Below are 27,686 nucleotides of genomic sequence, written 5' to 3'. Positions count from 1 at the left end.
TCTAAGTTTCCCCAGCACAACAGAATGAGTGTATGCTGCACTGAGGGGGAAAAAAAAACAGAATGAAAACTAAACTAGCCAAAAACCCAGATCCCCACAGAAAAATGTGGTCTAAGGGTGCTGCAGGGTGTTATTGTCTTAAAGAACAAATGTGGCAGTGTGATGAACAAGTGATGATTGTCTCTCAGCATTCAGCTGTGAGCTTGGTTGAGATGCAGAGGGAAAGCTCTGTTTAGTTAAGTTTTCCGCAGTCTGTTGAACAACTGAATTAATAATCTGCAGTTGGCAGGAGCTCTTGAAAAATTTATTGTAATCTGCTAAAGTTGGACATGCTGAGAGCAGGCATTTTGCTTGAAAAGTTCTAACATTTCCTCATCTCCAGTTTCTAGGGAAAATGAAATTCCAGGGAGCATACAGGGGGAAATGTGAAAGGAGGGGCACAACACAACTTTTATTTCCAGACCTTGAAAGACAGATAGGTTTCAGTTTAAGGACTACAAATCTTCACTTGGACTGAGCTCTGTTAGCCATGCCAGAGTGTAGTGAATGGGTCCTGATGCAGAAGCTGGGAGCTTTTCTCTCTGTGCCACAGTGAATTTCACAATGAAGGCAGCCTCCCTTGGAAATGAATGAATGATTCCCAGGAGTGAATGAATGAGTCTCAGTACTAAGTGCAGGCACTGCTGTTTCATAAACAGAATTTCCCATCCATTCAAGTGAAACACGTTACAAAGGAGAGTGAGTAGCTGCAGGGCTGCAAGAAATGAGGACATCTATCTGAGCTGAGTGAAGTACTACAGACTTACACATGATGCTAACGTGACTTTAGCTTTTAAGAGCATCAATTTTTGCTTGAGATGCTTCACTGAACTAACAATCCTTTTTATTCTGATTTCTGGCACAGGACAAGCCTGTACTGGCTCCTGAGCCTCTGGTTATGGACAACTTGGATCCCCTGATGGAGCAGCTAAATAGTTGGAACTTCCCAATCTTTGATTTGGTGGAAAAAATTGGGAAGAAATGTGGTCGGATTCTGAGTCAGGTGAGAGGTGCACCTTGTCTGCAGGGTCTAAATGTTGGCAGATTTAGACACAAACATGTTAAAGGCATTGTCCTTACAAGCTGATGAGCCCTGACCCCTAATTCAAAGCTGGCAACATGAACTCTGTCTCATTATATTCCTTATTTTTGAATGTCTTTATTTTTAAATTTAAAAATGTGAAAGATAAAAATCATGCACCTATTTTGCTTTTTGCTCTCTGCTCTTCTGAATATTCTCCTGAGATGCTTCCAGCCCTTACTGAGTTCTTTGGGAAAGGATTTCTCATGGGATTTAGCAAGGGAGGGCTAAACAGTAAATACATTCAGTGGATGAAAGATATAGAGAGTTTTGGTCCTCTTTTATACTGAAGATTTCAGTATAAGATCCCAGAAATAAAAGGCTTCAGATTTCAGGCTGGGAAAGAAAGCAAGGTTTGAGGAAGTGGGGGTAGAAAGAATTCTTACTATATTTCTTCATTTTTAAAGAATCAGAGCTTCGAGAGAAAATTAATATAATATTATGTAGGGAAGATTTGCTTTGAGCTGGGAGAGCTTACTAGTCTTTCTTTCAGCTCTCAGGTTTTTATTCCTTCCTGGAGCTTTAATTCAGTTACTGACACAGCCTGTGCCTACCCAGCATGACTGGTGTCACCTCCATAAACACTTTCTTGGCTGAACTTTCTACTCAGTTATGCCCCTTTTCCTGGCACACTGACAAATTAGCCATTTTTTCTTATAAAATTATTGAAGATTATTAAACAGGAAAAGCAAGTAATTATTTTTATTATTATTTAGGGATGAAAGGGGAAAAAAGCCTCAGAGAATCAGTCGGATCACTTTACAAGGCATTATGTAGTGATGAGTGCTGGAAAGGAGAGATAAAGTTAATTGGTACAATGTGGTACAATTATCAGCCCCGCAGAAACACAGAGGTCAGTGTGTCAGGCAGATTTCAGTGTAACAAGCTCCAGAGAATGCTGGATCAAACCACAGTCCCTTGGTGGTTACCTATTATTCAGCTACATTCAATTATCTGGTGGTCAACAAGGAGAACCGTGGCAGAATTCAGATTTATTCTCTGCTCTGCTTTTTTGTGTTCTGCAGCTTGGCAAGCATCATCTGAGTTTGACCAGCCTGCCGAGTCTCTAGGTTCATTTTAGAGAAATAGCAAGCTGTGGATATTGGATATATTTATTGGATAAACTCAGTGGTGCTCATTGAGGCACTTTTGCACTGGACAGTGAGTTTGGCATTGAAATGCTCTCCTAGATCATACTGCTCATCTTTCTAATAGCATGGAATGATAATGGAATCATGAATGAAACATAAGGAGAACCAGAACTGTCTTTTAATGGCATAAAGAACAGTTTGGATGAGCCAGAATTTGTTCTGGTTTTACCTGGGTCTCTCTGTAGGCTTTAAGCACTTCTCCAAGCTGAATGGGCTTCTGTAGCTCTGCACACAAGTCCTCTGTGCTTCCCTCAAATTGCACTAAAGCTCCTCACTCTACTTCCCAAAATGTGGTTTTTGCACAGGTTCTCAACATGTTCTCCACTTCACAGTTCCACAGAATGAGACTTGAGAAATAAAATAGAGAAGCTTTAATATTTGTGATGAAAATTCAACATTTTCTGTAACAGCTGTTTATAACTCCCTCTCCCTAAAAGCAGAATATAGCAAGTTCTACCTTGTTCACAAAACAGAGATCCTTATTACCCCCACCTACTCAGATGTTGCTAATGAAAATATTTTCAGAAATCAGGAAACTAAAATATTTTTTTTTCTGCCAAAAGCACTATTTTTTCCCTGGTTTGATTTTTAAATCCTGGGATATTATTAACAAAGGTAAACAAAAGCTCTAATGATTTATTCTCAGTATTTTGCTATCAAATGGACTAACCCATTAAAAAAAAAAAGTAAATTAAAAAGCTGAATTAACTATGTTTGCCATGCTAGGTTAAATTTATGAGATGGAACAAAGCAGAGTTGACACATGCCTGCAGGGAAGCATTCAGTTTAGAAGGCAAATGCTGGCTTAGCATCTTTGAAGCTGCTTGAGATATCTGTTCCTTCTTTGTGGAATGTTAAATTGATTCAGACATATGAAAAGACCCCAAACCAGTCAGGAGCCATGAAAGCATCTGTGCAAGCTGGAGTGGCAAGCCCAGTCAATGTGGCAGTGAAAAATGTGCATGAAAGGGTTCAGAGAGGAGCATAAATTCAGTCTCATTTCAGAAACAAAGCCAAGCTCTCAGAACTAAGCTGTTGCTTCATAAGAGGCCATAAAATTCAGTAATATCTTCAGTCACACTAAACACTTTTTATGGGGTAATTCAACTGAAGGAGTTTTAGATCTAATTTGAAGAGTTTTTCTCATCTACTTAGCAACATAGATTTTTTTTGTTGTTGCTTTTTTTCTTTCAGGTATCATACAGGCTTTTCGATGACATGGGGCTGTTTGAAACCTTTAAAATACCAGTGAGGGAATTTATGAACTACTTTCATGCCTTGGAGTGTGGATACCGAGAGATACCTTGTAAGTAAAAATTCCTGGCACATTATGATGATTCCCTCAAGGTTTGGAGATTTTGTGTTGAAGCCTTTCTTCTTGCATTATAAAGCTTCTTTTTTCTCTTCCAGTGCATCATTGCCAAGTGGATGGCTAGGCAGAGGCTGGTGCTGAACCACAGCCTGTCATCTTTTTTACTTTGTATTTCATCTTTACATTGTTTCATAATTCATGGCAAAATCTGCCAGAAAGCCAGAAATCATATAAAGCTGCTGTTAGTAAAAACTGTTTCCTGATAATGCAAATGTACCCCAGTGCTCCAGTTGGAGGTTCTTGAAACATTTAACCCCCTAAAGGCAATTTGGACTTTTACACAGTAGCAGTGCTATGCTACCAAAGGAGATGAGCTTTATAAGCAGAAAAAATATGCCCAAAACATGAGTGAACTGTTACTGAACATGAATTTTCTGTTCCTACAGGTTAGCTGATATTTTTCAGTGGGAAACATCTATTCCCTGAAAAACCTGTTTTCAGTCATCCCCAAAGTATTTACTAATTCAAATTAAATTTATCAAAGTGCCTCAGCTGCAAAAGACTCCTGTTTTCCCAAGAGGAAAGAGTTATTACCCATTTTAGTGGCAGATAAACCCAACACTGAGGAACACAGAACACCCTGTTTTCTCTAGACTCACAGAAAAATGTGGGAGAAATCATTATAAGTCATGTAGTCTCTCTGTCAAATGTTAAATACCAATTGGAGCAGTGGGAAGGATTTAAGGAAAGCTACCTCAAACAGTAGGAAGGATTTAAGGAAAAATACCTCAAAATGCCTTCAGGCAGGTGGTTTGGAGTCTGTTCTGGGAAAGTGAGAGCCCCAGTTTTGATCCTTTCCTTGTGTTTGATCTGGATCAGGGATCAAAAGCAGCAGATCACAGCCTGAGGAGGTCAGAGATGGAAGTCCCACAGCCTGTTCTGCTGAAGCCATTCCTTTCTGTTTGAAACATTTAACTATTCATAGAGTCTCTGGGATTTTTGTGAACGTAGCACTCCATTTCCTTGTTTTTTTCTTAAGTGATTTTTTGGGGTTGTTTTGTTTTACTAAAGAAGAATATCTTTTCAATACAAGATCAAATTGTCTTCCTTTTTTCATTTCTGTGAAAAAGGCAGAAACAGCTCTGCTGCTCGTGCTAATGTTGGTTTTGTCTCTGCTGGATTTTGGCGCACGGTACCCACTAGATGGTGCTGGCAGCCCTCTGTCGGCAGCGCCTGGTGTGTCACAGCTGCCTGGTTTTCTCCCCATCGCAGATCACAACCGAATCCATGCCACGGATGTGCTGCACGCCGTGTGGTACCTCACAACCCAGCCCATCCCGGGACTGCCCACTGTCATCAATGACCACGGCTCGGCCAGTGATTCAGGTACCTTTAAATGTCATCATCCTCAAGTTTCTCTCGTGAAATTTGCTGTCAGAAAGGCAACAACTGGGGATTGCAGGATTGCATGCAGAATTTTTTGAAATTTGTAGCACAATCTTAAAGTTCAGTAGCACAATGAGTGTTGAAGGTGTTCAGGTGTGTTTGTGTAACTTTGAAGGGAATGGAATTGTTCCTCCAAAACTTAATACTTGACATTTAATGATGTGTGAATGCAAGCCTTTGTGGTCACCTGTAATGACAGATCTTTGATCTTATCAAAAGATTTTTGTTTTTGCAAAAGGTTTTTTCCTAGGAAAACTGTATTGTTAGTGCATTTCAGGGCTATATCAGAGGCACTGTAGACTTAAATTCTTAAACCCTTCATTAAATCCTTAAACCCTTCGTTGTTTTGCTATTCTACAATTTCTGGGGCATGCAGGCAGTGCTTTGCACTTGCCACTGCTGGGCTGTCATGAAATGTTCTTTGCTTTTCCTCACTATCTCTAAATAAAAGACTTGTTGCCATCTGGCAATTGCTTTACAAGACCACTCTTCTTCTGTTTTATGAATGCTTACTACAGGAAGCTGTTCTTCTTGCATTTTTATATTAATTTCTCCATGTTCAGTATGGTATATTTTTTGGGTTTTTTGTTGTTGTTGTTGTTTTTTTGTTTGGTTTTTTGCTTGTTTTTTGCTTGTTTTTATTTTGTGTGGTGGTAAAGGGTTTTATTCCTGGGAAAATTTATTAGCAGGGGATTTCAGTGACTTTGTAGGTGAGGTGGAATGAAAGGAGTTGAGTTCTGGGGCTTTTTGATGCTTGTTATTTGAAAGACATTGTTCAGCTGCATGCAGGATCCATTCAAGGTCGTTGAGATTAAATTAGCAAAGCATCTCAGTATCTGTCTCTGACAGGTGTGCTCAAGATGCTTCAAAAAGAGGATGATAAGAGGATTATCAGCAAAGATACCAAGTCTAGATATTTGTATTGGAAAACATGCACTGTAATTTAATTATTAAATTCTAGTCCATTGCTTTAAGGACTGTCAGTGTCTCATGGACTTGTCTACATGATGAAAGAAATTAGAGGAAGGAGTGGGAAGATCAAGTTTCCCCACAAAGCTCCAGCATGGCTGTCAATCCATGTCTCACTGCTTGTAACTTACATAGTTGAAGAACAGATTTTGCTGGAGGGGTGGAAGATCCCCAGGTGGGATCAGAATTTGTTCCTTTCCAATTGTTTGCCTTATTATATTGGATCAGAGGCGCTGAAAGCACTGAGGTCAGGCTGAGTTTATCCTTACTGTAAATTCACTCCTTCTCTCCCTGCTTTATTGCTTCTCTCACTGAAAGAGTGGCCCTGGATTTTTCACTGTTTCCATTTCTTTCTTTCTGCTCAGATTCTGACAGTGGGATCACCCACGGCCACATGGGATACGTGTTTTCCAAGACATACACACCTACAGATGACAGCTACGGGTGCCTGGCTGGCAACATCCCTGCCCTGGAGCTGATGGCTCTGTATGTGGCCGCAGCCATGCACGACTATGATCACCCAGGAAGGACCAATGCCTTCCTGGTAGCAACCAGTGCTCCTCAGGTAAATAACCCTCAGGCAGTGTTGCTGTGCAGTTTGGAAGGGCTCCATGACAGCTTTTCCTTGCTGGTGGTGCCTGTGGCTTCCATTAAGCACAAGGCTGCCAAATATTTTGAAACAGCTTGTCCAAGTGACAGAAATAATCATTTCACTTGGGGATTGCTGGTAAGAGTCTTACACACCCTCAGTTAGCAGAGGTGTTGAGAAAGGTACTGATAAACTGTGCCAGTGAAGAAGGTAAAGCTCTGCCGACTGAAAGAGAACCTGTGACTGTGGAAGAATGGAAGAATTGTTCTAACAAGTAATGCACAGAAAGATTAAATAAAATAAAACATCCCAGTTGTGTAGCTGACTGTGCTTTGCAAGTTAATTGTGCATGATCAGAACACATTTTTCTGTTGCTTCTATGGAATATGAGCAGCTTCAGTCTTTGTATGAAAGTATTTGGAAGCAGGGAGTGGAAAATAATCTCAGTGTTATAAATGTAGAATTCAGGCTTGCTTAAGGTTACACAGAAGTTACTGCCAGTCCTGAGAGTTGAATTCAGCAATTCTGAATCACTCTTTATTGGCTTAATTATGAGATCATCTTTCCTTGCTTTGCATAGCTGACCTGCCTGGCTTCAGCACACTGTGCTGAAAAATACTTCTATTGATGAGGAAATTTTAAAATATATATATATATTTTAATGGTAGCGGGTCAGGCAGGGATGCAGAAATTCTGGATTTACTCCCCAGCTTGCAACCAAAATTCCTCTGTCACCAAGAGCAAGTCACCTGAACTCACTCTGGTATCACTTTGTGTCTGTGAATTGATAGTAATGCTTCTCATCCTTGCAATGCATTTCTGTGATCAAAACGTTTGATACTTTGGCCAGGTAAATAGACTGGGAGAAGATACTTATTATCTTTAAATCTAATTGTAAGAAACAAGTGCTATAGCTCTGTGCTTTTAAAAATCAGAAAAGGAAGTTAGATGATTAGCCTTTTTGTATTTGCTGTAGTTTAAAATTAAATTAATAGGAAAAAATAATTTTCTTGTTATTTTCTGAATGGAATTACCATCCCTATGAGAGTTCAGCATCTTATTTTGATTAAGATTTGACCCATTTTGGATTTTAGCCCTGAGATATCTGTCAGGCTATGTGTTTTTGGGTTGCAAACTGGAATTTCACCTGTTTGTGTGTTTGGAATCAGTCCTACATGGACACCACTGCCTGGTGCAATTAGCAAAGAGCAGTAATTCATTAAGTGAGGTTCATTCTGACAATCAGGGACACACACACCTATGTTTTATTAGCCATCAGCCTGTGGCCTGAATCAGGATGATCCATTGCTGTGATTTTGCTGAGAGGGTTTTGCTGAGATGATTTTGCCAAGATGGTTTTGCTAAGTTGGTTTTGCTGAGATGGTTTTTATGTAGATGGTTCTGCTGAGATGGTTTTGCAAAGATGATTTTGTTAAGATGGTTTTGTGTAGATGGTTTTCCTAAGATGATTTTGCTGAGATGTTCCTCAGCTGCCCCTTGTGCTGCTTCCACAGGCGGTGCTGTACAACGACCGCTCCGTGCTGGAGAACCACCACGCTGCTGCTGCCTGGAACCTCTTCATGTCCAGGCCAGAGTACAACTTCCTGGTCAACCTGGACCACGTGGAGTTCAAGCATTTCCGCTTCCTCGTCATCGAGGCCATCCTGGCTACTGACCTGAAGAAGCACTTTGATTTCGTGGCCAAGTTCAACGCCAAGGTGAGATCAGTTTGGGTTTCTGGGGCATGGTCAGAAAAAACTGTGGGCCTTGGGAGCATCCAGCAAGAAGGATTTCTGTTTCCTCTGAATGTCCTTTTGGCTGCTCTATTGTAATATATTTATATATGATAAATAATATATGTATATAATAATATATTATATTGCTTTTCACTTCTTTTTCCCTTTCCATATTGTTAATTCCAGCCTGGTCTTAGCTCACCTGCTTATGCTAGTGATTTTGTTGAACAGCTAAATATATTTTGCAATACCCCAGATCAGATTTTCCTCTTCTGCCTCACATCACCATCCTGTTTCCCTTTCCCTGTGTCCAGGTGAACGATGATGTTGGCATTGACTGGACCAACGAGAACGACCGCCTGCTGGTGTGCCAGATGTGCATCAAGCTGGCTGACATCAACGGGCCTGCCAAGTGCAAGGACCTGCACCTGCAGTGGACAGAGGGCATCGTCAATGAGTTCTATGAGCAGGTAAAGGCATTCCAGAGCTGCCTGCCTGTGTTCTGGGGCATGGCACTGCTGCTGGCCAGTGAAAAATCACAGAGAGTAGGGGTGAAGATGTTGGCTGGAGTCACATTAATCCATTTTTTTGCCAGACAAGTGAAAGTCCATTTGTCACTGAAGTTTCTGATGTGTCCTCAGAGACCTCTGGTGATGGCATCTCTGTAGGCTGGACTGTTCAAGTCTGGCACTGTGGACAAGCACTGGCATGGTTGAACAAGTGTTCTTTTCCTCTTTCTTTTTCCTGTTGTTTCTTTCCTGTTTTTCCTCTTTTTTTTCCTGTTCTTTTTCTCCTGTTTTTTCCCTTTCCACCATGGCTGTCATTTCCCTCTTCTTTAGTGCAAACCATGTTTTCACCTTTCCTTCTGTGTTCTTTTAGCTGGTTCTCATGGCTCTCCTCTGCAGTCTCACACTTTTTTTGACATGTAGTCTCTCAATGTCCTTGTTCTGATGGTCTAAACAGAGCAGTGGGATTGTTTCAGCTTCTCTGCAGGCCACACCTCTGTTCACACAACCAGAACCTTTATGTGCTGAGCAGGACTGCAGCACTGGCTTTCAGCTCATCACAGGCCACCCACAGCTGCTCCCAGAGCCATATTTCAGTTTTAAGACAGCCCTTGCAGCTCTCAGAGGTTGGTCAGTACAGCTGCACTCATTGTGCAGGGCATGCTGGTGGCACAAGGAAGGAGGACAGGCACAGATTGATGTAGAAACCCTGGGAATACAGCCAGGCATGGCTCCTCTCATTCTAGGTGTAAAGGAGCCCTTAATTGAACCTAATTTTCTCATTTCAACCTATTTAGCCCTGCTGAGTGCAAGGGTCAGGGCTGTTCCCACACTGTTCCTCTGTTTCCTGAGTGGGAACATTTTGAATGTTCTTCTCAGATTAAACTCCATATCCTTTCTTTTCCAGACAAGACAAACAGGCTCAATCATTGAACAGGTCAACCCACAGACTTCTCAGGGGGACTGTGCAGTAACTTGGAGTCACAGACTAATCCTTTTTAGAGCTTTTTCAGCTTTCCTTAAATTTACTGCACTTACAGTTTGGAAAAAAAAAAAAATTTCCAACCAGGATTTGCTACTGCCTTCTGGAGAATGTAAGGAGACGGGGAAAGGGACATAATTCAGGCATTGAACTGAAGCTTCTTCATTCCTTTCAAATCTCCCAAGAAAAAGAAAGTACAATGAACCTTACCTATAGTATGAATATTGCTGGTTCCATTTTTGTTTTCTTTTTTTTTCTTAAACAAAGAGAGTGTGTCCCAAAACAAACTTCATGCCCCGAATTTTCTTTCAGGAAATGCTTTTCTTCTTCATTACCACTGTCCCAACAATGTGCTTCACAGTTCTGGTGATGATCATAGCTTGTGTGGGTGACTAGTGCATGCAGACAGAAGCAGTCAATCAGATGTAGGATATAACTTTCCTTTTTTCCAATAAAAGCTGTATCAGAGTGAAGTGCCCCAATATATTAACATCAGCAAAGCCTTGAATCAAGCTTGTGAGGATACAGATGTGGGAAGATATTGTGTTACCTGTTTCACAGTATGAGCTTGTGTTATTTTCCTTCATTTAGAAATGAGATCCAGAACAGAGAACATTCTCTTGGATTTGGTTTTGGCATTAAGGAGGATAAGCTAGATTCTCAGTTACTTTTATCTCTATTAAAATCTATTTTTCTTTACTTTAATATGCTACAAGAGGTGTATCAAACCCTGTTCACGTGATTTTGAGCATTAGATTTTTTTCTGCAACTGGAAAAGTCTTCATATTCTCATTTCTAAAAAGGAGAATTTTATGGGAAGTTTGAATTTCCCTGGAGGTATTATCAAAAAGCACACATATGTGAATTCAACCTATGCTGTGAAAATAATGAAGTATCTTTTTTACAATAAACACCAATTCCTTTGAAGAATTTCACTCCCATATAAATAAAAACTGCTTCTTAAAAATGTGTTGTAGAAAAATATTCAAAATCCTGTGTCATATTGTTGCAGGATGTTTCCTTCTCTTCACATGTCCAGTAGAATTATTTGAAGACAGACATATTAGAATTTAAAAAACCCACACTGCAAGATGTTTCTCATAATAAATAATGGTTTAACAGAAAAATAAAGAAGAATTTGTAAACATTTCCACAGTCAGCATTTCTCCCAGTTCACAGCTAGGAAATCTCAGACATGTTTCTGTAAAGAAGAGCAAACTGTCACCTCTTCTTAATATGCTTGCTATTTCAAGAATGGATGGCATGTTTCAGTGTTTTGTCAACACAAATATTTTGTTTTTAATGATAGCACATAACATTTCAGGGTTGGTTATTATAAAATAAAGTAAATAAAACACAAGGAAATGAGATATTTGCTGTACATACTCCAAAATTTAGCTCTCATTTTTTGGCCTTCACCAAATACAGATACAGATAGGTGAAGACCATTACTTTTGAAAAATTTACATTACAAGGAGATAAATATAAGCAAACATAATGGAAACTGAAAATGCATCTCTAAAATCTAACAGGTATCCCATAATGTAGAACTCTGTATTGTATTACAGAAATCAGTTATATATCAGGCTTGATTCGGGAGGTTAGATTTTTGGGGGGGTATTTTTGAGGGTTAGATTTTTTGGAGGTATTTTTGTGGGGGGAGATGGCATCTGGTCTGGTCATGTCTGCTCAGCTGAGAACTCACTGATATCACCAGAAGCTTTGCTGTGATAGGGAATTGAGTATATTAGATTTGACTCTGCAATGAAGCTTTACTTTATTTAACATCATGAGAAGAGACAGAAAAAACCTCATGCCTCCCTCTCTCCCCCAAAAAGGCTTTGTGGGAAAGATTTACTGGTTTTGAGCAAATGAATGCCATACATTGCTTTAATTGGAATCATTCTAATAGTCACAGGAAACAAATATTTATGACCCAGAGCCAAAAGGACATTTCCAGGTTACTTTTAATAAGGATGAAATCAATAACAAAGCTAGTCTGGTGAGATAGCCCTGTCTTGTAGAAGTTGTCTTATTCCCTGTAAACAAGGTTGATCTGAACTAACAATCACACTGTCAGAAGGGATTTTTTAAAAATAATGTGAAGAAAGAAATGAAATAGCAATTTTCAAGTTTTCACACAGTGTAAAGTTCAGGGCTAGGGGCATCCTCCTGCAGAGTCATTGTTAAATTCATCCTTGTTAAATTCACATTTTTGATAGTGGGTTGGGATCAGCTCCTACAGGAAAAGAGCTGTGACTGTGCCCATTTGACACGATGGCACTGTCACGATGGAAGTGCCAGGCTGGTGTGGCATTCCCATTTTCTGGAAAAATCCCTTTGCCCAGGATTTTTCTCCTGGAAGCTGAGAAGCCTCAGAGAAAAAGGAAAACAATAATTATCTGATTTGCTTCTCCTGTCTTTTGCTCCTTAGGAATGTGTTTGGAGATTGTTTACCCACAGGTGATTGTTTCATTGGTTTCATGTGAATTGTTTTGACTCAGTGGCCAAACAGGGTCAAGCTGTGTCAGGGCTCTGGAAGGAGTCACGAACTTTCATTATTATCTTCATTATTTTATCTTTTTTATTATCTTTTGTAAGTATCCTTTCTGTATTCTTTACTATGGCTTAGTATAGTATTCTTTAGTATAATATAGTATCATAACATAATAAATTAGCCTTCTGAGAACATGGGGCCAGAGTCATCATTCCTTCCTGCCATGGGGTGCCCCTCAAATACAACAGATGTCCTTTCAGCATTTTTAATTGGCTGGATATGCTTTGCTCCTTTTTGTGGCGTGGTTTTGTTTCATCTATCTGTGAGGAATGACAGCTCTTTTTCATCTGCAGGGTGATGAAGAGGCCAGCCTGGGGCTGCCCATCAGCCCTTTCATGGACCGCTCTGCTCCCCAGCTGGCACACCTGCAGGAGTCCTTCATCACCCACATCGTGGGGCCACTCTGCAACTCCTATGACTCAGCAGGGCTGATGCCAGGAAAGTGGATAGAAGAGAGTGATGAGTCAGGAGACACTGATGAGCAGGAGGAGGAGGAAACAGCAGAAATGGAAACTTGTGAAAACGCCGAATCCAGTAAGTGCTCGACACTTCCATTTTCCAACAAAACAAGTTCCATGTAGTGACCAAAACACTAAGCAGAGGCTGTGAGCTGGCCAGGTTCAGCATGGGCCTCCTCCAGAGTGACAGTGAGTCCTTGGTGTCCTTGGCTGTCCTTGGAGGAGCTGTAGCCACTTACACTGTGAGTGGAGATGCTCCATGGTTTCAGCACCAATGTGGTTCAGATCCACCACTTATTTCTACCTTAGCTGGGGTTTCTGGTGGTGGGTCATCTGTGCATGAGGGCTTTCTAGACTCTTTTAGGACTGGTGTTGGTAGATTGCAAGAATTTCAGTTGAAAAAAGGATGTTTGGGAGAAGGTTTTTCAAGGAAAACACTCATCATTTCCATGAGTTAACATGACAAATGGGAATAATAGAATGAGGATCTGAAATGCTGATGGAGTAAAGGAGTTTTTAACAATGGAATCATTTTAATGCACATCTCCTCGAGGTAACATGGAGAAGAGGGGGAAGAGAACTGGCACTGAGCATTGCTGTGTTGTGTGCTGGGAGCTGCATCACTTGGCTAACCAGTAACTAAAGCTCATGTTCTTCTCTATTGGCAACACTGCCAATATTTGCTGTACTGAGTTGACAGTTTTTACCTTGAAAGGAGATTTCAGGCACTTGTGGGAAGTGATTTTTAAGAGAAATTACTGCAGCTGTAGACCTCTTCCTTTAATCAGTTCAATCCTGCTTTACCTTTTTCTTCCTTTCATGTTCTTTCTCCTGCTGAATTCTCTACTGCTGTTCCTTTATTTCCCTCCTTTGAGTCATCTTTCTCTCTCTCCCCTGTATCCAGAAGTTTTAGGAAACAGCAGCCTAAAGTGCACTCATGAAATACCAATATTTTTTTCCCTCAAAAGCCTCACTTTTTCTGCTCTTTCCCACACATGTTCTTTCATGCCCTGCCTGGGTATTATCCCTGTTTTCTGTTGGGAAAGCTGAGAAAGATTTGATGAGTGCAGTAAGTCACATAAGAATGTGTCTCCTGATGTGCAGAATTAACCTTTTATCTCTAGTAAGATTCAGTGGTAAACAGTTTTTATTTAAAAAATCATTGGTATTTTTCACACACACAAACACACACATACCCATCCCATGCACATATTTTAGGTTTAGCACGTTCACAAAAAAATCTCTTAGAGAACAGTATACATCAAGTAATTTAAAATCCATGGATTAATTTATCACTTTATGATCTGTCAGTTCTGTAACAGGCAGAGCCACATTTTTGTGGCAGATTGGCCTTTCTGGAAGTCCCTGCTGGGAGGAAATGTATGCAGCTGGTAATTAACACAGAACCCAAAGCCTGAAACTGATACTGCTGTATTAAAAAAAAATATGAAGGATGTTCTCATATATCCATGATGTCTCTAACCTGACTTTGAAATCCTTGGTTTCCTTTCATTTAATGTCTCTATTCACTTATCTTCTGTATCACCATTAGTGGAGTCAAATAATGCTGGTTTCAGGTTAAAAGCACTGATCATTATTAACCCTTTTCACATTGCAAACAGGCTGATTTTAGTGATTTTCTGTTTTCTTCTTTACCTTGTTATAGCACCCTAATACTATAGTGTTTTATACAATGTTTTTCAAAGCTTTAAAAATTAAAGTATCAGAAGTTTTGAAATATTCCACAAATTCTTTCTATTTCCTTCATACCAAATGGGGGATACTCCTCTTCTCCATCATACTAATGTGTGGCAAATTGTTGTCTTCAGGTCCCCTGAATTCCCTGTGGCTGTGTGGACCTTACTCAGGATTCTGTGACATCTTTTGTGTCAATGTAGGGGCCTCATAGTTCCTTAAAAGTGTGTGCCTGTGACCAACCCAATTTTGGACTTTCTAAACTTTCTCAAATGAAACAGTAAAAGGTTGAGATGTCAGATGCACAGACTTTTGAGACTGGTATAGATGTTGGTAAAGATCTTTTGATGAAAATGCCTTTTAGGCAGATAGAAATATAATTGTGGCAGGAAACACTTCATCTAGGTCCTGATAATTCACTGAAGAAGTTGAGATCAATGTAAGAGTTATAACGTTGAAGTAGCCATAAGTAATTTTTTTACTATACAGGAGCAAGTACTTGCCCTGAAGGTTTCATGCAAGTATAAGAATTAAACAGACTCAGTCTTTAGTGATTCAGACATTTTTAACTCCACAGCAAGTGTCTGCAGAGAGAAACAAGATGTGGGATCACCTGGGAAACCCAGGAGAAAATGTCCTGCTGTAGCATTGGCAGCAGAGGGGCTTCTTATTAGTGCTAAACCTGAAGGTTTCCTACAGGGAACCAAGGGCTTTCTAATGAAGGATTGAATTGGATTTGGTCTGTGCTCAGTGAAAAGCTCTTTGTTTCCAGTTCAAAAGCTTCAAGGGCTAAACATTTTGGATCCTGACACAGACATACTTCAGGCAACCTGCAAGTACTAATCCACGCAAATTTATCTGGTACAAAACATTCCTCTACGTCACCTCCTTTAAAGAAAAAGCAGCAGTTGTCTTTGGAGGGGCTGTTACTTCAGTTCTGTGATGGCCATTTTCACTGCTAATGACCAGGAAAACTTTTCAAACTTTGTACTGCTAAGGAGTTAAGAATCTGTGTTGGACAGACTATAATGACAGGAAAAAAAACCCTCTTCAGACTTTTAGTGTGTGTCAGGAGCCATGAGAACCACCAGGGACAAAAACACTTCATAGGCTGAGAGGAGGGGCCTGTTGCTTCAAAAGCAAAAAGAAGCAAGCTCCTGTGGTAGTATTTGGCTGTATGGGTGCGTCTTTAGTGCTCAGGCTGCTGCCAGAGCAATGTTGTGCTTAGGCTTTAAGGTCACCTCCACTGTGATGGGGGAGCAATGGATAAATTTGAAAATGGAATACAGGAAAAAAAAAAATCACAATTTTTTTCCCCTAGGACAATCAGCAGGGATCTGTTGGGAGTGAGGAGGGCATAGAATTGAATGTGTGTTTAATATATGTTAATCAGATTCTTTAAGAACTTGACATAAAATGAGCAGAAACAGCTCAGCAATGTGTTTTATGCAATAATAATTCAAAGACGAGATACCTCTGTAAGCAGCTGAGTCAGGCACAACATGCAGCCTTGGCATAGGATGAAGTCGGGGAAAAAACTGTACAGGAAACTTTCCCCAAGATCTGGAGAGGCACACCTTTCTGAATTTTAATACTGTTCAAATGTTGGGGTTTAAAAATCTGTCATAGCACACTCTGTCTGCTTCCTATGCCTTCAGTCGCTTTTACTTCTCCAGCAGAAACCAGCACATTAATGTAACATGGTGTTTTACAGGAAAGAAGAAGTTCAAGAGGAGGAAAATCTACTGTCAGATCACTCAGCACCTGCTTCAGAACCACAAGATGTGGCAGAAGGTGATTGAGGATGAGGAGAGGTTAGCTGGGTCGGAGAAGCAAGGCACGGAGCAATCCCCACTGCACCAATCTTCAGAACAAATCCAGGCCATCAGGGAGGAGGAGGAGGAGAAAGGCAAGGCCAAGAAGGATGAAGAGGAGAACACAACTGTAGAACCAAACCAATGACAATATTTACAGCAGTATTTTACGACAGATTGACTCGTGCACAGACTCTTTCTCAAGCCAGCACAGCATTTAGACACAACACTGTAGAAGTATGGGATAATGCGCCTACAGCTGTTTCATTTGTTTCTCTTTTTTATGGTGAGGTACATTGTTTAAACTCCTATGCTCAAGGAAGCTTTCACACTGCAACACCGGCTTTACAGACTTTCTTTGAAGAGATTTGGGGGTGGGTGGAATTATATAAATATACATATATATATATAGCCAGGGTTATTGGCTGCACACTTCAGCAAATTACATTTAATGATATATTATGGTCACTGTGATATTTACAGGAGAAAGTTATCTGAGGAAATGCTGCTTCTGAAGCACATTTGCAGTTAACAGTAAGGTACCAGTTAAGTAGCTTTTTTGCTCTTAATGCTGAGGGATAAAAGTTCCAAAGCTTCACATGAATGCTGATGTATCCTGCCAACACATATGTGTGAGTGAGGGGGTGTTTGCAAGTGTGAGTGGATGTGAGGAAATACAGCATGCTCTGAGTTCTTACCACACTAGCTGTAGCACATGTCCCAGCATACCACAACAAACAGAAGGCCAGAATTTTAGAGAATTCGTGCCTGCAAGGGAACAACTTTGAGGAGCTTTGCTTTCCCTCCAGTCCCAGTTTGCACTCCAGCTGCGGGCAGCCTCCGTTCAGCAGCAGCCCAGGCGCTGCTCTGGCCCTACCAGCTGTGCTGGCATCACCTCCTCATCCTCCTCCTCCTGGGCACCTCCAGGACTGCTGGCGACAGGGATGTGCCAGGAGGGCCATTTGCAGAGGGGCAGTGCCTGGCACAGCAGCCTGTGCCCTGCAGAGGGCTGGCCCTGCCCGTGCTCTGCGGGGTGAACGCACTGCGGGGCCGACCACGCGTTTGGGCACCTGTGCTGTCCTGCCCTCACCCTGCCTCTGGGCATCCACCACCAAATGTGGCATTGAGAACAAAGCCAAGCTGCTGGGGACAAAGGAAGGGGAGCGTGGGGGCCATGGGAAGAAGGTAAAGGTGCATGAGGAGCTGCTGGGGCACAGGTGCCAGTCCTGGTGGGCTGGCACTCGGTGTCCCAGGATCTGCTCCCATGGGCTTCACAGAACTCGGGTTTTCAGTGCCAGTTTGCTGCTGGCATTCTGCTTAGGAGCAGCAGTTTGATCCCACCAATATATTTTTCCTTCCTTCTTTCTTCTTTTTTTTTTTTTTAACAGAAAGAAAAAGATCATGCCTGTAAGAACAGCAGATCTTTTTGTTGTTGTTGTTCTGTTCATTTGTTTTCTCTGTTGTTTATGCTGTGAGCCAAATGTCTATTTAAAAGGTTGGATATTCACTTTCAATATTTTATTTCATGATATATTTGTCAATGATTAGCTATCTAGATGTAAATATGGAAAAATTTTTATGGGTTCCTGTAGATAATGATATCTTTAAGAAAAAAAAAGAAAAAGAAAAAAAGGGAAAAGTTGTTTTGTAAAGATAATTTTTTAAAAAATAAATACAAAAGCATTTTTATACAGTGTAGCCATTTCCAAACCCCACAAATAAAGTCTTGAGTAATCTGTATAGACCCTTCTGGGAAACCAGCAGTCTACAGGATCAAGGCTTTAAAATATTAATGCTCTTGGGGACTGGCAGCACCAAGCAGTACCCCACAATTTAGAGATTTGTTCCCACAGAAAGAGTTATATATATAAACTTCAGTATCTCTCAGAACTCCTTCGACTGTGTATGCTTTTTCTAGTTGATTCTGCAGCCCATCACCAAGAGGAGGGTTGCTTGTGAGAGTAAGATTCCTTGTGAAAGGCAGAGTTTGTAGAAGTCCTTTCTGTATTAAATTTCTGGCATTACACCCATCACTTTTTGCTATTGTTACACATTCACCAAATTTCATGGTCCCGTTGGCACCTCCCCAAAATGTTGGAAAACAGTCTCTATCAAAGCCAATCACAGGTGTGCTATCACTTCAGAGTTCCTTCTTGCTTTGTGTTTCTGTCTGCTCAAAAGAGGATTTGGGGTTTTTGCTGTTGCATTTTTCTGATATTGCCCTGTCCTACTCTTAGCAGTAGAAAATATGTTTGTCTTTCAGCAGAGTGACTGGGGCAGATTCTGAATGCTCTTATAATCAGGAATATTAGTGTTTTCCAGTGAAATCAGGAAAGCAAAGATCCAAATTGCATTGCTGTTTTAAAGGGAAAGGATATAGCAGAATTCATTCAAAAGAAAAAAGTTGTCTCCAAGTTCTCAGAAAGCCTCCACCAATTCCAGCTTGTGTTTTTTTCACATCTCTTCTGTCACTTTGATCATTTTATTTGGGCTTTTCTTGTGCAAGTGAAATGCATACCTTATAGTATGAGAAGGTTTTATTTTGCCTCATTCTGTCCTTTAAAAATTAAATTTACAGAGATGCTTTAAATTGCCCCATCTCCAAGCACTTCTTTCTCAATTTTCAGTGCATAATCACTGCAATTGGATTTTAATGCTGAGGCTTATATTGCCTTTGCTGGAAGAGGAAAAAAATCTATTGCTGCAAGTGTTAGTGGGTGCCCAGTTGGTAAAATTATGAAGAACTATTCAAGAATGAGGCCAAATCCTGTAAGTAGGGTTTCACATATTCCTCTAAACTGGCATACACAGGGTTGGAAGAACTAAGAGTAACTAAGAAAAGTTATCTAAAAATGTGCTGAAATGAAACCATTCTATTTTTCTAGTCATCATTTTTGGTTGTCATTAAGTAAAATTATTGTCAGCTTCTGATTTGTTTTTCTGCATTGCCAAGGCAGCTGTTAGAAACTGATACAGCATTGCTACCCCAGCCTGTTCATGGGAGCAGTCACTGAGCTGGACCTTTATGGTGAAGAAATTGGTGACACACTTAAAATGAGAATGAGTGTTGTTTTTATCTAAACTAGAAAGAAATTCCACTGAAGAACCTGAAGTGGCTGCGAGTGCTCAGCTTGGTAAGAGGTGACTTTTTTTTCCCACTTCTAATAGTTAGTAATCCAATTTCTGCAGGTGGTCCCTCCTTATGAATCTGATTCTCAGTCTTTGAAGTGCATGTCTGGCAGGCAATGATCAGGAAATCTCCAGATTGGCTTAGATATAACAGAAAATACCAGAGAGGTTTTATGTCAAAAATGTGAAAAGCTTTTTTTTCTTTTTGCTTTGGGGTTCATAGATAATGAAGCAGGTAATTTAGGGGGCTTTTTAATATTTTCTAGTCCAAAGGAGGCAAAAGATTTTTACCTGCAGTTAAGCAGCCTTTTGGAGGCAGAAGGTTTTCACTTTGTGTAATCCTTTGGTGTTGCAAGCACCAAATAATCCACAGCCTAAGAAATATTTTAGGAAGAAAAACTAAATAAAAGAAAATTAATTGTATTCAATCAGAAAAATGCTCTTGTTTTAGGTGGTATGTTTATAATGTTGATATGAATTCCTGGTACATAAAATATGCAAAACATAAAGAAAGCAACCCCCATTTAAATGGTGTTTTGCAGTGGCAAACCCAAAGTATTTTAGTTTTCTGTTCTTTAAAAACAAGAGGAGAAAGACTAGATTATTTTTTTCCATTTGGATATTTTGTTTTTCCCACTTTAATGGCACTTGTTATCTGATCCTGTTCCCTTCTAGTGTAGAAATGCTCTTGCAGTGCTTGCAGCTCCCAGTGCAGTGACAAAACGACTCTATGTCATGTAGCAATCACATGTAAACACTTTTGTCCTTACATTGGCACTTTTATTGATGGCCACATGGTGTCTACCATGGAATAAAACTTGTCTCCTTACACTTGTGTTGCAGAGGGAACACGTGGAAGTAGAGAGTGTGAAAGCCCCTAACTATTTAATTAACTTTTTTGGGGGGGAAGATGAGACATTAGCTTTTAAGAAACCAGAAATGGTGTGTCTAAAAACAATAGTTTCCACCATGCTCAAAGGGCCATAGTTTGCTCTATATTTATGCTCTAATTCTAAAATCTTGGGTTGTTTTTAGCTTATTTAATGTGCAGAGCATTTTGACACTTTTCTCTGAAAATCATCTACTCCCTCCAGTAGGAAGATGGTGTTTGATGAGATGTTGCAAGCTGTGCATCAGAAGTGAGTTGCAACAATCTAGGGAAAAGGGATTTTGCTGTGGTTTTGGCAGGATTTTGGATGGCCTTCATGTGTGAATGAAATCTTTTACACAGAGCTGTGTGTCACCAAATGTGACATCATTCAGGGTGCTGGTTCTTATGGCAAACATGGTCATGTTATAGCAGGAAATGGTTCCCAGGGAAGATGTCACTTGAGAATGCTTTTGTTAATAATTCCAGGATAGTTCTCATCAGTTTTTATTCTGACATCATGTATGAATTTCTCTCTGCATCATTATCAGTCTAAAGATGGATTTAGGTCTTTACCATTAGTGTACCACTGTTAGAATTTCTTAAGATCCTGGTGGTCTGAATCTGGAAGAAAATTAAGGCTACAAAAGTTCAAATTGATGCCTTTAAAGGCACCATTTGGCACCTAAGCAAATTTCCCTCCCCAGCCCCATTCTGTGGATTCCACTTGACAGAAAATTAATTTGTTTTCTTTAAAAAAATCTAAATTTCTGTCTGCTTTTTTGATAGAATTTTTTTTTTCTGAAATTCTGGCCCCATCTTTCTTCAGAAATGCCCTGGGAAGTAGAATACAGTGTGAAGAAGGCAAGGATCTTGCCAAATTGAGCATCAGAGCCTCTAAGGACTCTGTGTGGGCATCCACACAGATCTGTGAGCTGAGTCAGTGTGAGGGAGCTGGACTTGGGATCCTAGAGAATTTTGTCAGTTTTCAAAACAAACCCTAAGCATTTTGGAAAGCTTAGCCACCATGAGTTTTATGCAGCAAAAGCCTTGTGGTTGGTGCTGGTTGTTAATGAAGTTCTTGTGCAAAGTCTGTGTAAGTCCTGCCTCCACTGAGATGTTCCAACATCACATGGATGGAAGGAAAGGTTCAGTTTAAGGAGGAGAAGTTTCTAGGCGTTCCATGGCCTCGTGGGCAGAAGATTAGGGAGAAACACATTGCCAGAGTGAAGGATTCACCTCTCTGCTGGCCTTAGAACTTGGGAGTTCCTCCCTGGCAGCTCAGAGCTGGGGAAATGAGTCCTTGGGTGGATGGGGCTGTACACAGGCAGGAGGGAAGTGAAACCTGCATTCTGTGGGAAGGAGGAAAGGAAATCACAGCCCGTTATCAACCAGACTTTGTAAAACAAAATTTATTTTCCTTTTCTCTCAAAAGCAAATGTAATCCTGCTGAAATGGAGTAACATAGCATTTCTGGGAGGTTAATATCTGCTTGATGTTGCAGTGTTAGTCAAAAAGATGGCGGTGTTAAAGAGAAGGCAATTATTCCCATTAATTAGAGCAGGAGAGTCTTTTTTTCCCCTATTCTTCAGTGAATCAACAAGTAAGAACATCCAAGGATCTTGGAGAATAATACATGTTAAGTGATTTTGAGCAGATGAAAGAATCACAGAAATTAGGTGAGAGCTGTCTTAAGAAACACTGGAAGAGCTTGCAAAATTATTGATTATTGGAGTCAAACTTTGATTTAGAGCAAATCAGCACCAGTTCTTTCAAGAGCAATTTATTGTGATAGATTTTTCTTTGAATTTCATCACTTTGTTCTAGCAAAACAACATTCCTGTGCAGGTAAATCAAAGCAGGGTTTAGCCCCTGCTGTGGTAGATATTGAGTCCCTGCTTGGAGGGAGCAGTGTGAGAATTATTCTCCATTTAAAACCTAATTATGATTTATTCAGAGGCCATTAGCGGGATTTTCCTGGCAGGCAGGTGTTCTTTTGATGAAAAATGCATCCCACCACCTCAGCAGGATGCAGATGTCACCTGAGTGAGCCCTGAGGACAAACTCCTCAGGAGCCTAGGGGGAAGAACAGTGCTGGTGTATTTCTGCAGAGCTCATTTTCACACTGACAAAAGGCACAAAAGGCAGGATCTTGAGCTAGTTAACAATAGTTCTTTGGTAAAAATGAAATGGTAAGCCCTGTGCAGTCTGAAACCCTGCCAGTGTCACGGAGGTGTACACAGACATTCCCCCCAGTGCTTGCTCCTGTAAAACTGCTGTGAGTTCAGGTAAAACCAGCTGGCCTTGGGTGTGTCTGTCAAGCTGAAGGGTGCAGTAAATCAAAAAGAACTTTTGACTGAAGTTGTTTAATTCTCCTTCATCAAGGAAAACTTTACTTGGTGCAAGTGGAGGGGAAAAAAAATTTGATTTGAGCTTTTGAGGTTGCCAGTCTGTGCCAGTGGTTTCTTGCTCCCAAAGCTGTGTGTGCAGGATGTGTGAGATGTGGGAATGGGGCAGCAGAGGAGAATTGTTCTGCCATGGATGCCAGAGGGAGCCTCTGTGCTCTGGGGAGCACCACTGAAACCTGCAGGTGTGCAAAAAGCAGTGATTTAATTGGGGAAACCCAAATATTCCTGTTTTCTGTGTGGAAGCACTTTAAGAGCAGGTACACAGGACTTTGCCACAAGCCATGTGTCCTTTTATGGCTGAATTCTCTTGTCCTGAAGCAAAACCATAGAAATGAGATCAAATAATAGCTCCGTTTTCAATGCTGTCTTCCTGTACTGCAGCAAATGCTTAGAAACAATTGATGTAAATTAGCAACTGCTCTTTGCTTTTAAGTATTTATTTAAAGCAAATGGGAGGTTTTGGTGGTGCTTTTCATTTTCCTGCTCTGACCCTAGTCATTTTCACCCAATGCTTTCCTAAAAAAAGAATTAAAAATAAAAAAGCTCTGTGATCTGGTCAGAGAGAAAGCAGGGAGGGGTTGGCCATGTGTGTACATGCTGCTTTTGGTAGAAAGGCTGCTAAAATCTGTTAAAGCTGACTTTCCTTCCCAAAATTCCTGCCTGATCCTGAAACACAACAAAAACCTGTATTTGAATGCAAAATGTTGATTTGTAAGTGTTTGTAAACCTTGATAGAGTACTGCAGGTGGTGTCCCAAAAGATCAAAGCCAACGTTAATAACTGCTCTGTGGTGTTGATGGTATCTTTAATATTTCAACCATGTCAGCGTACTTTTGATCATTACTCTTCTAAAGTTAAGTCTTCTTCTCTTGAATAATCAATATCAGATGTTTGCATGATGGAAAGTAATTTAAGTTCACTTTTCAAAAAGCAGTGATTCATACTGTGGGTTACGTTTGTTTAACAGATTCACATTTTCACTGATGGGTGGCAGTTTTTTTTTCTTTTTAGTGCTTTTGATAGAAGAACATCCAGGATATTTTCCAACAAAAACACATTTTTCCACCTTTGCCTCCAGTTGTGGAACAAATACCTTCCAAAACTAATCCTTTTCCAATGCAGTTTGGCCTGTCTGGGTAACGATATGCAAGTATGTATATCATGTAGAAGATGTGATTGAAAAAACTAAAAATTTTGGTAATCAAGAAATTAACCTAGCAAGATGACAGCCCTTTCTCAATTAAAGTCTTGGGTGTGCCAATGTAATCGAAGCACTTGACCCCACCAGATTTGAGGGCCAAATTATATAATTTTTTATTTTAAATTTGACAACGGGCCAGACAATTTTTTTTTTTTTTTATTTCAGGAAACACTGAGAAATTTGGTGATCTTACATCCTGTCCTGTGAGGGTTGGCTCCTGGTCTGGGACCTTGGAGCAAAGTTATTTTAGTGATGCTTATTCAGACTCAGCTATAGTAGCAGGTGTCCACAAATCACTTCTGTACTACAAATTCAACCCCTCCTTGATTTTTTTTTTCACTTCAAAAGGTGAGAAAAAGATGGGGGAGTGTAATTTTATACGGCTCTATTTGACAAAGGGTTTTGTGTACCTTTATAGTTCTTTTGAAGCAATATTTTAAAAAATAACTGCCAGCCAAAGTGGCAATGCAGAGAAGTGCCATCTTGTTTAGGATTTGTACACGCCAGTTTTTAACACAGTGTTCTTTTCACTAAGTACTACATACATTAATTTATATTTATATATTGTCAATATTGTTGTAACCAAGCTTCTCCTTTCTAAACACTTCAGGAACAAGGCCTTGTATTTTTAGGTGATTTTCATAAACAGAATAATTCTTTTCCTTTCACTAGTATCTTGCACTCGATACATGTAGCAATACTTAATATATTCTCTTCACAAGTATTTGTTAAGTGATTTAGTTAATGGCTGATAAATGTTTTGTACAAAATAGATTCTGTACAGGAAAAAAAAATCTTTTAGATAAACATTATTTATTTTTACTGTTTTGTAAGTTAGACACTATAATGAAGCTCCTTTTTGCCAGAATTACTGGAAGTGCCTCTTGGTAAAATGTATTATACAGTAAATATGTATTCAAAATTATTAGAAATACTTGTCACAAAATGAACAATGTGGATGTTGCAATGTGAAGACAAATGTACAACATAAATATAATTCTGTGGTATCCTGTTGGCTGTGTTTCTTCTTCCTTTATTGAACAAAATTGCTTTTGGTGCCCAGCTTTAACTGTCAGACTACAAATGACTTGTACCCTCTTTAGACTCTGATTCAAATCCAGTGAAAGCTTGTATATATTGAATTACCATTTTAGCCGCCAACCCTGCTTGGTGCGTGTTAGTGACCCAAGCTCATGTTCCTTGGTATCTGATTTCCTGACACTTTCACCTGCAGATTTCGTCACTTTGCTTCAGATCACAAATAAATCCCATGTTAGATGCTTTGTGACTCAACCAATCTGTGGAAAACCTCATTATAACCATTCTTCTGTAATGCTAACCAGTATTTCAGCATCCATCATCAGTGTACCACTCAATCCAATTAATTTGGACTGGATATGGTCAGTATTACAGGGCAGCATTCAGCAATGCACAGTGACTAATGCTTCCAGAGAAAATGAAATGTGTTACTTTAACATTTTCCCTCATTAATTATAGCATTAATCTGTTAAAGTGGGACATCAGTGAGTGAAATCCATTTTCTTGCCATTATATTGATAAGTGTGCTGTCATTTTTCAGTGTAAAATTTTACTAGTCTTTTATGTGGGCTAGAATTGACATCTAGCTACCTTATTTCCTCACTGTTTATAATTTCAAAAAAAGTATCTCACAGCTGTCAAAAATTTTACCCATTTTTAAAGTTTTATTACCTACTTTCATCAAAGACTTGGAAGCTCTTCAGCTAATTGATTTGAAATGGTTGCATAAAAATTATCTAGATCAACTGTGTCTTCAAAGCCTCTTGTCCTATAAGTGAAAAATTAACAGCTTCCAAAATCCTCAAGAATATCTACTACGTATCTGGCTGTCAGTTTTCAAATGCCCCCCAGTTTATTTGTCCTCTGGCTAAAATTCTGAATGGAAAAAAATTGGAAGGAAATTTGCACCAGGCAGTGATTAGGAAAATACAAATCAGAATCATTGCCAGGAGGAAAGTAAAATTTGTTTTTACCTATTCCAAGGGAACTGCTTGTAAGCCAGCAGCTGGTCTGTCCCAAACACTTATTATCTGAAGAACATGTAATTAATGGATGTTAAATTCACAGAGAGGAATGCAACTGGAGTAGCAAAGAGAAACTTTTGCCTCACCACTTCTCATCACAAAGAGCAGGGGCTACCAAGGTAAGGAATGCTCTTGTCTGAAAATCCCCAAACTCTCTCTGGAGCTCCTCAAACAGCGAGAGGTTCCCATGGGAAGAGCTGAGCAATAAAACAGGGCAGGAGCAGTGAATCTGCTAATGAGGCCACACATGAGCCTGCCTCTCCTGGGGTTCTGCTGAGGCATAAAGGAGCACAGCCCCTCTTGGCTCAATTAAATGTTGCATTTTCCAGGTGTTCAAATTAGCTTAATTGCTGGGCAAATGCGGTTCCCTAAAAGCACTTGAAGTGTTTCGCTGCAAACACAACTCTCAGAGAACTATTGGGGCTTTGTTTGGCAGTGCTTCCTTTCAATGTGTGTTCAATTATCTCACCAAAGTCCTGTGGAAATCAGCCTGATGCCCCCACGGGCTCCCCAGATATTGCCAGTGGTTATTGCAGGGGTGGAAGGGAAACAACTTGGTCAGGAGGGTAACCTGCAGGTGCTACCCTGGCTGCTGGGTCTGTAGCTCTGGGGTTGCCTTCTCTCACCATCCAAAGGGGAATTTTTAACCACTGGATTCCCATAGACCTGGTGTGCTGCAGTGGAAGTTGTCAAAACTATTTCGTTCAACATCTTCACTGCCAGAGGTGACAGGAACCTTGCATTAATTCATGAGGAAACATGCAAGTTTCAAGTTAAACTGAAAATTCTGATGGTTTGTGTCACACCCAATGTGGATTGCCAGCTGTAATCACTGCACAACCTGGGATACACACAGGCAGAATGGTTTGGAAGTCGGCTACAGATGAAAGGTTGCTGCAGCACCTGCTTGTCTTCAGCCAGGAAATACACGGCAGAAGGTTCCTGTTTGATCTGCACAATGGCTTCATTTAATGTGCTTTTTATTGCCGATAAATTACTTCCCTTCTCAATCCCTTGCAGGTGGTGATTGTTTGTTACTGTTCTTGATAAACACATCATATATTCTATAAATTCAACACCTTCAGTGTTGAATCAGCTCTTCTGCTCAGTTCTTGGTACCTTCTCTCTCTACATTTCTAGGCAAAATCTTTGGGTTTAAACCTACTTCAAATAACTTATCTTCATTAAGGAAAGTGCTAAGGGACTATTTTTAAGATTAATGGTATTAATCTCTGGTAGCTGGACAAGTTCCAATTTCACTTATTACATCTTTATACACAGAAATTCTCCCCAAAGCTCCAGTGGGTGCAAATGCTTCCTGCCCTGAAGAATGTCACATCGCTGGATTTCTCATTCATCCTGTTTTTGTACTCCCTCAGAAACAGGTCTCACAGGGCCCTCTGGGATCTTTGCAAAGCATGGTGCTGTATAAAAAAAACCCATAGTAATTCTGTTCAAATGTCTCCTTAAAACTGGCTGACTCTGCCATTTGAGGGCAGGGGCAGTTGGTTGGGGTTTTTTGCTTGTTTTTTTTTCTTGTTTTTTTTATTAACCATTCAGGAAGGAAAACCTCTGAGCCATTTTACCTGATCAGTCACCTTCTGCAAGTGCTTGCAAGGTAATGTACAGCCATTGATCACACTCTTAATAGTTGCCTCAGGTACCCAGCATGGAGAGCACGC

At 40.2% G+C, this 27,686-nt stretch overlaps 1 protein-coding gene across 5 annotated transcripts in view; it reads left to right on the top strand.

Moving 5' to 3' along the window:
• The window catches only part of PDE3A (phosphodiesterase 3A), a 203,298-nt gene extending 185,635 nt beyond the window's left edge, over positions 1-17,663 (top strand). For all 5 annotated transcript variants that reach the window (XM_064734790.1, XM_064734800.1, XM_064734824.1 and 2 more), the window contains 8 exons: positions 905-1,042; positions 3,466-3,577; positions 4,856-4,969; positions 6,364-6,563; positions 8,102-8,305; positions 8,638-8,793; positions 12,662-12,902; positions 16,236-17,663. In XM_064734790.1, coding sequence (XP_064590860.1) covers positions 905-1,042; positions 3,466-3,577; positions 4,856-4,969; positions 6,364-6,563; positions 8,102-8,305; positions 8,638-8,793; positions 12,662-12,902; positions 16,236-16,483 — 1,413 coding nt within the window. In that variant the 3' untranslated portion in view covers positions 16,484-17,663. The remainder of the gene's footprint in view (positions 1-904; positions 1,043-3,465; positions 3,578-4,855; positions 4,970-6,363; positions 6,564-8,101; positions 8,306-8,637; positions 8,794-12,661; positions 12,903-16,235) is intronic.
• The last annotated feature ends 10,023 nt before the right edge of the window (positions 17,664-27,686 follow it).

This window comes from Zonotrichia leucophrys, chromosome 1A, assembly GCF_028769735.1.
Source record: "Zonotrichia leucophrys gambelii isolate GWCS_2022_RI chromosome 1A, RI_Zleu_2.0, whole genome shotgun sequence".
Classification (NCBI taxonomy): Eukaryota; Metazoa; Chordata; class Aves; order Passeriformes; family Passerellidae; genus Zonotrichia; species Zonotrichia leucophrys.
This window is presented reverse-complemented; position numbering and strand designations above follow the sequence as displayed.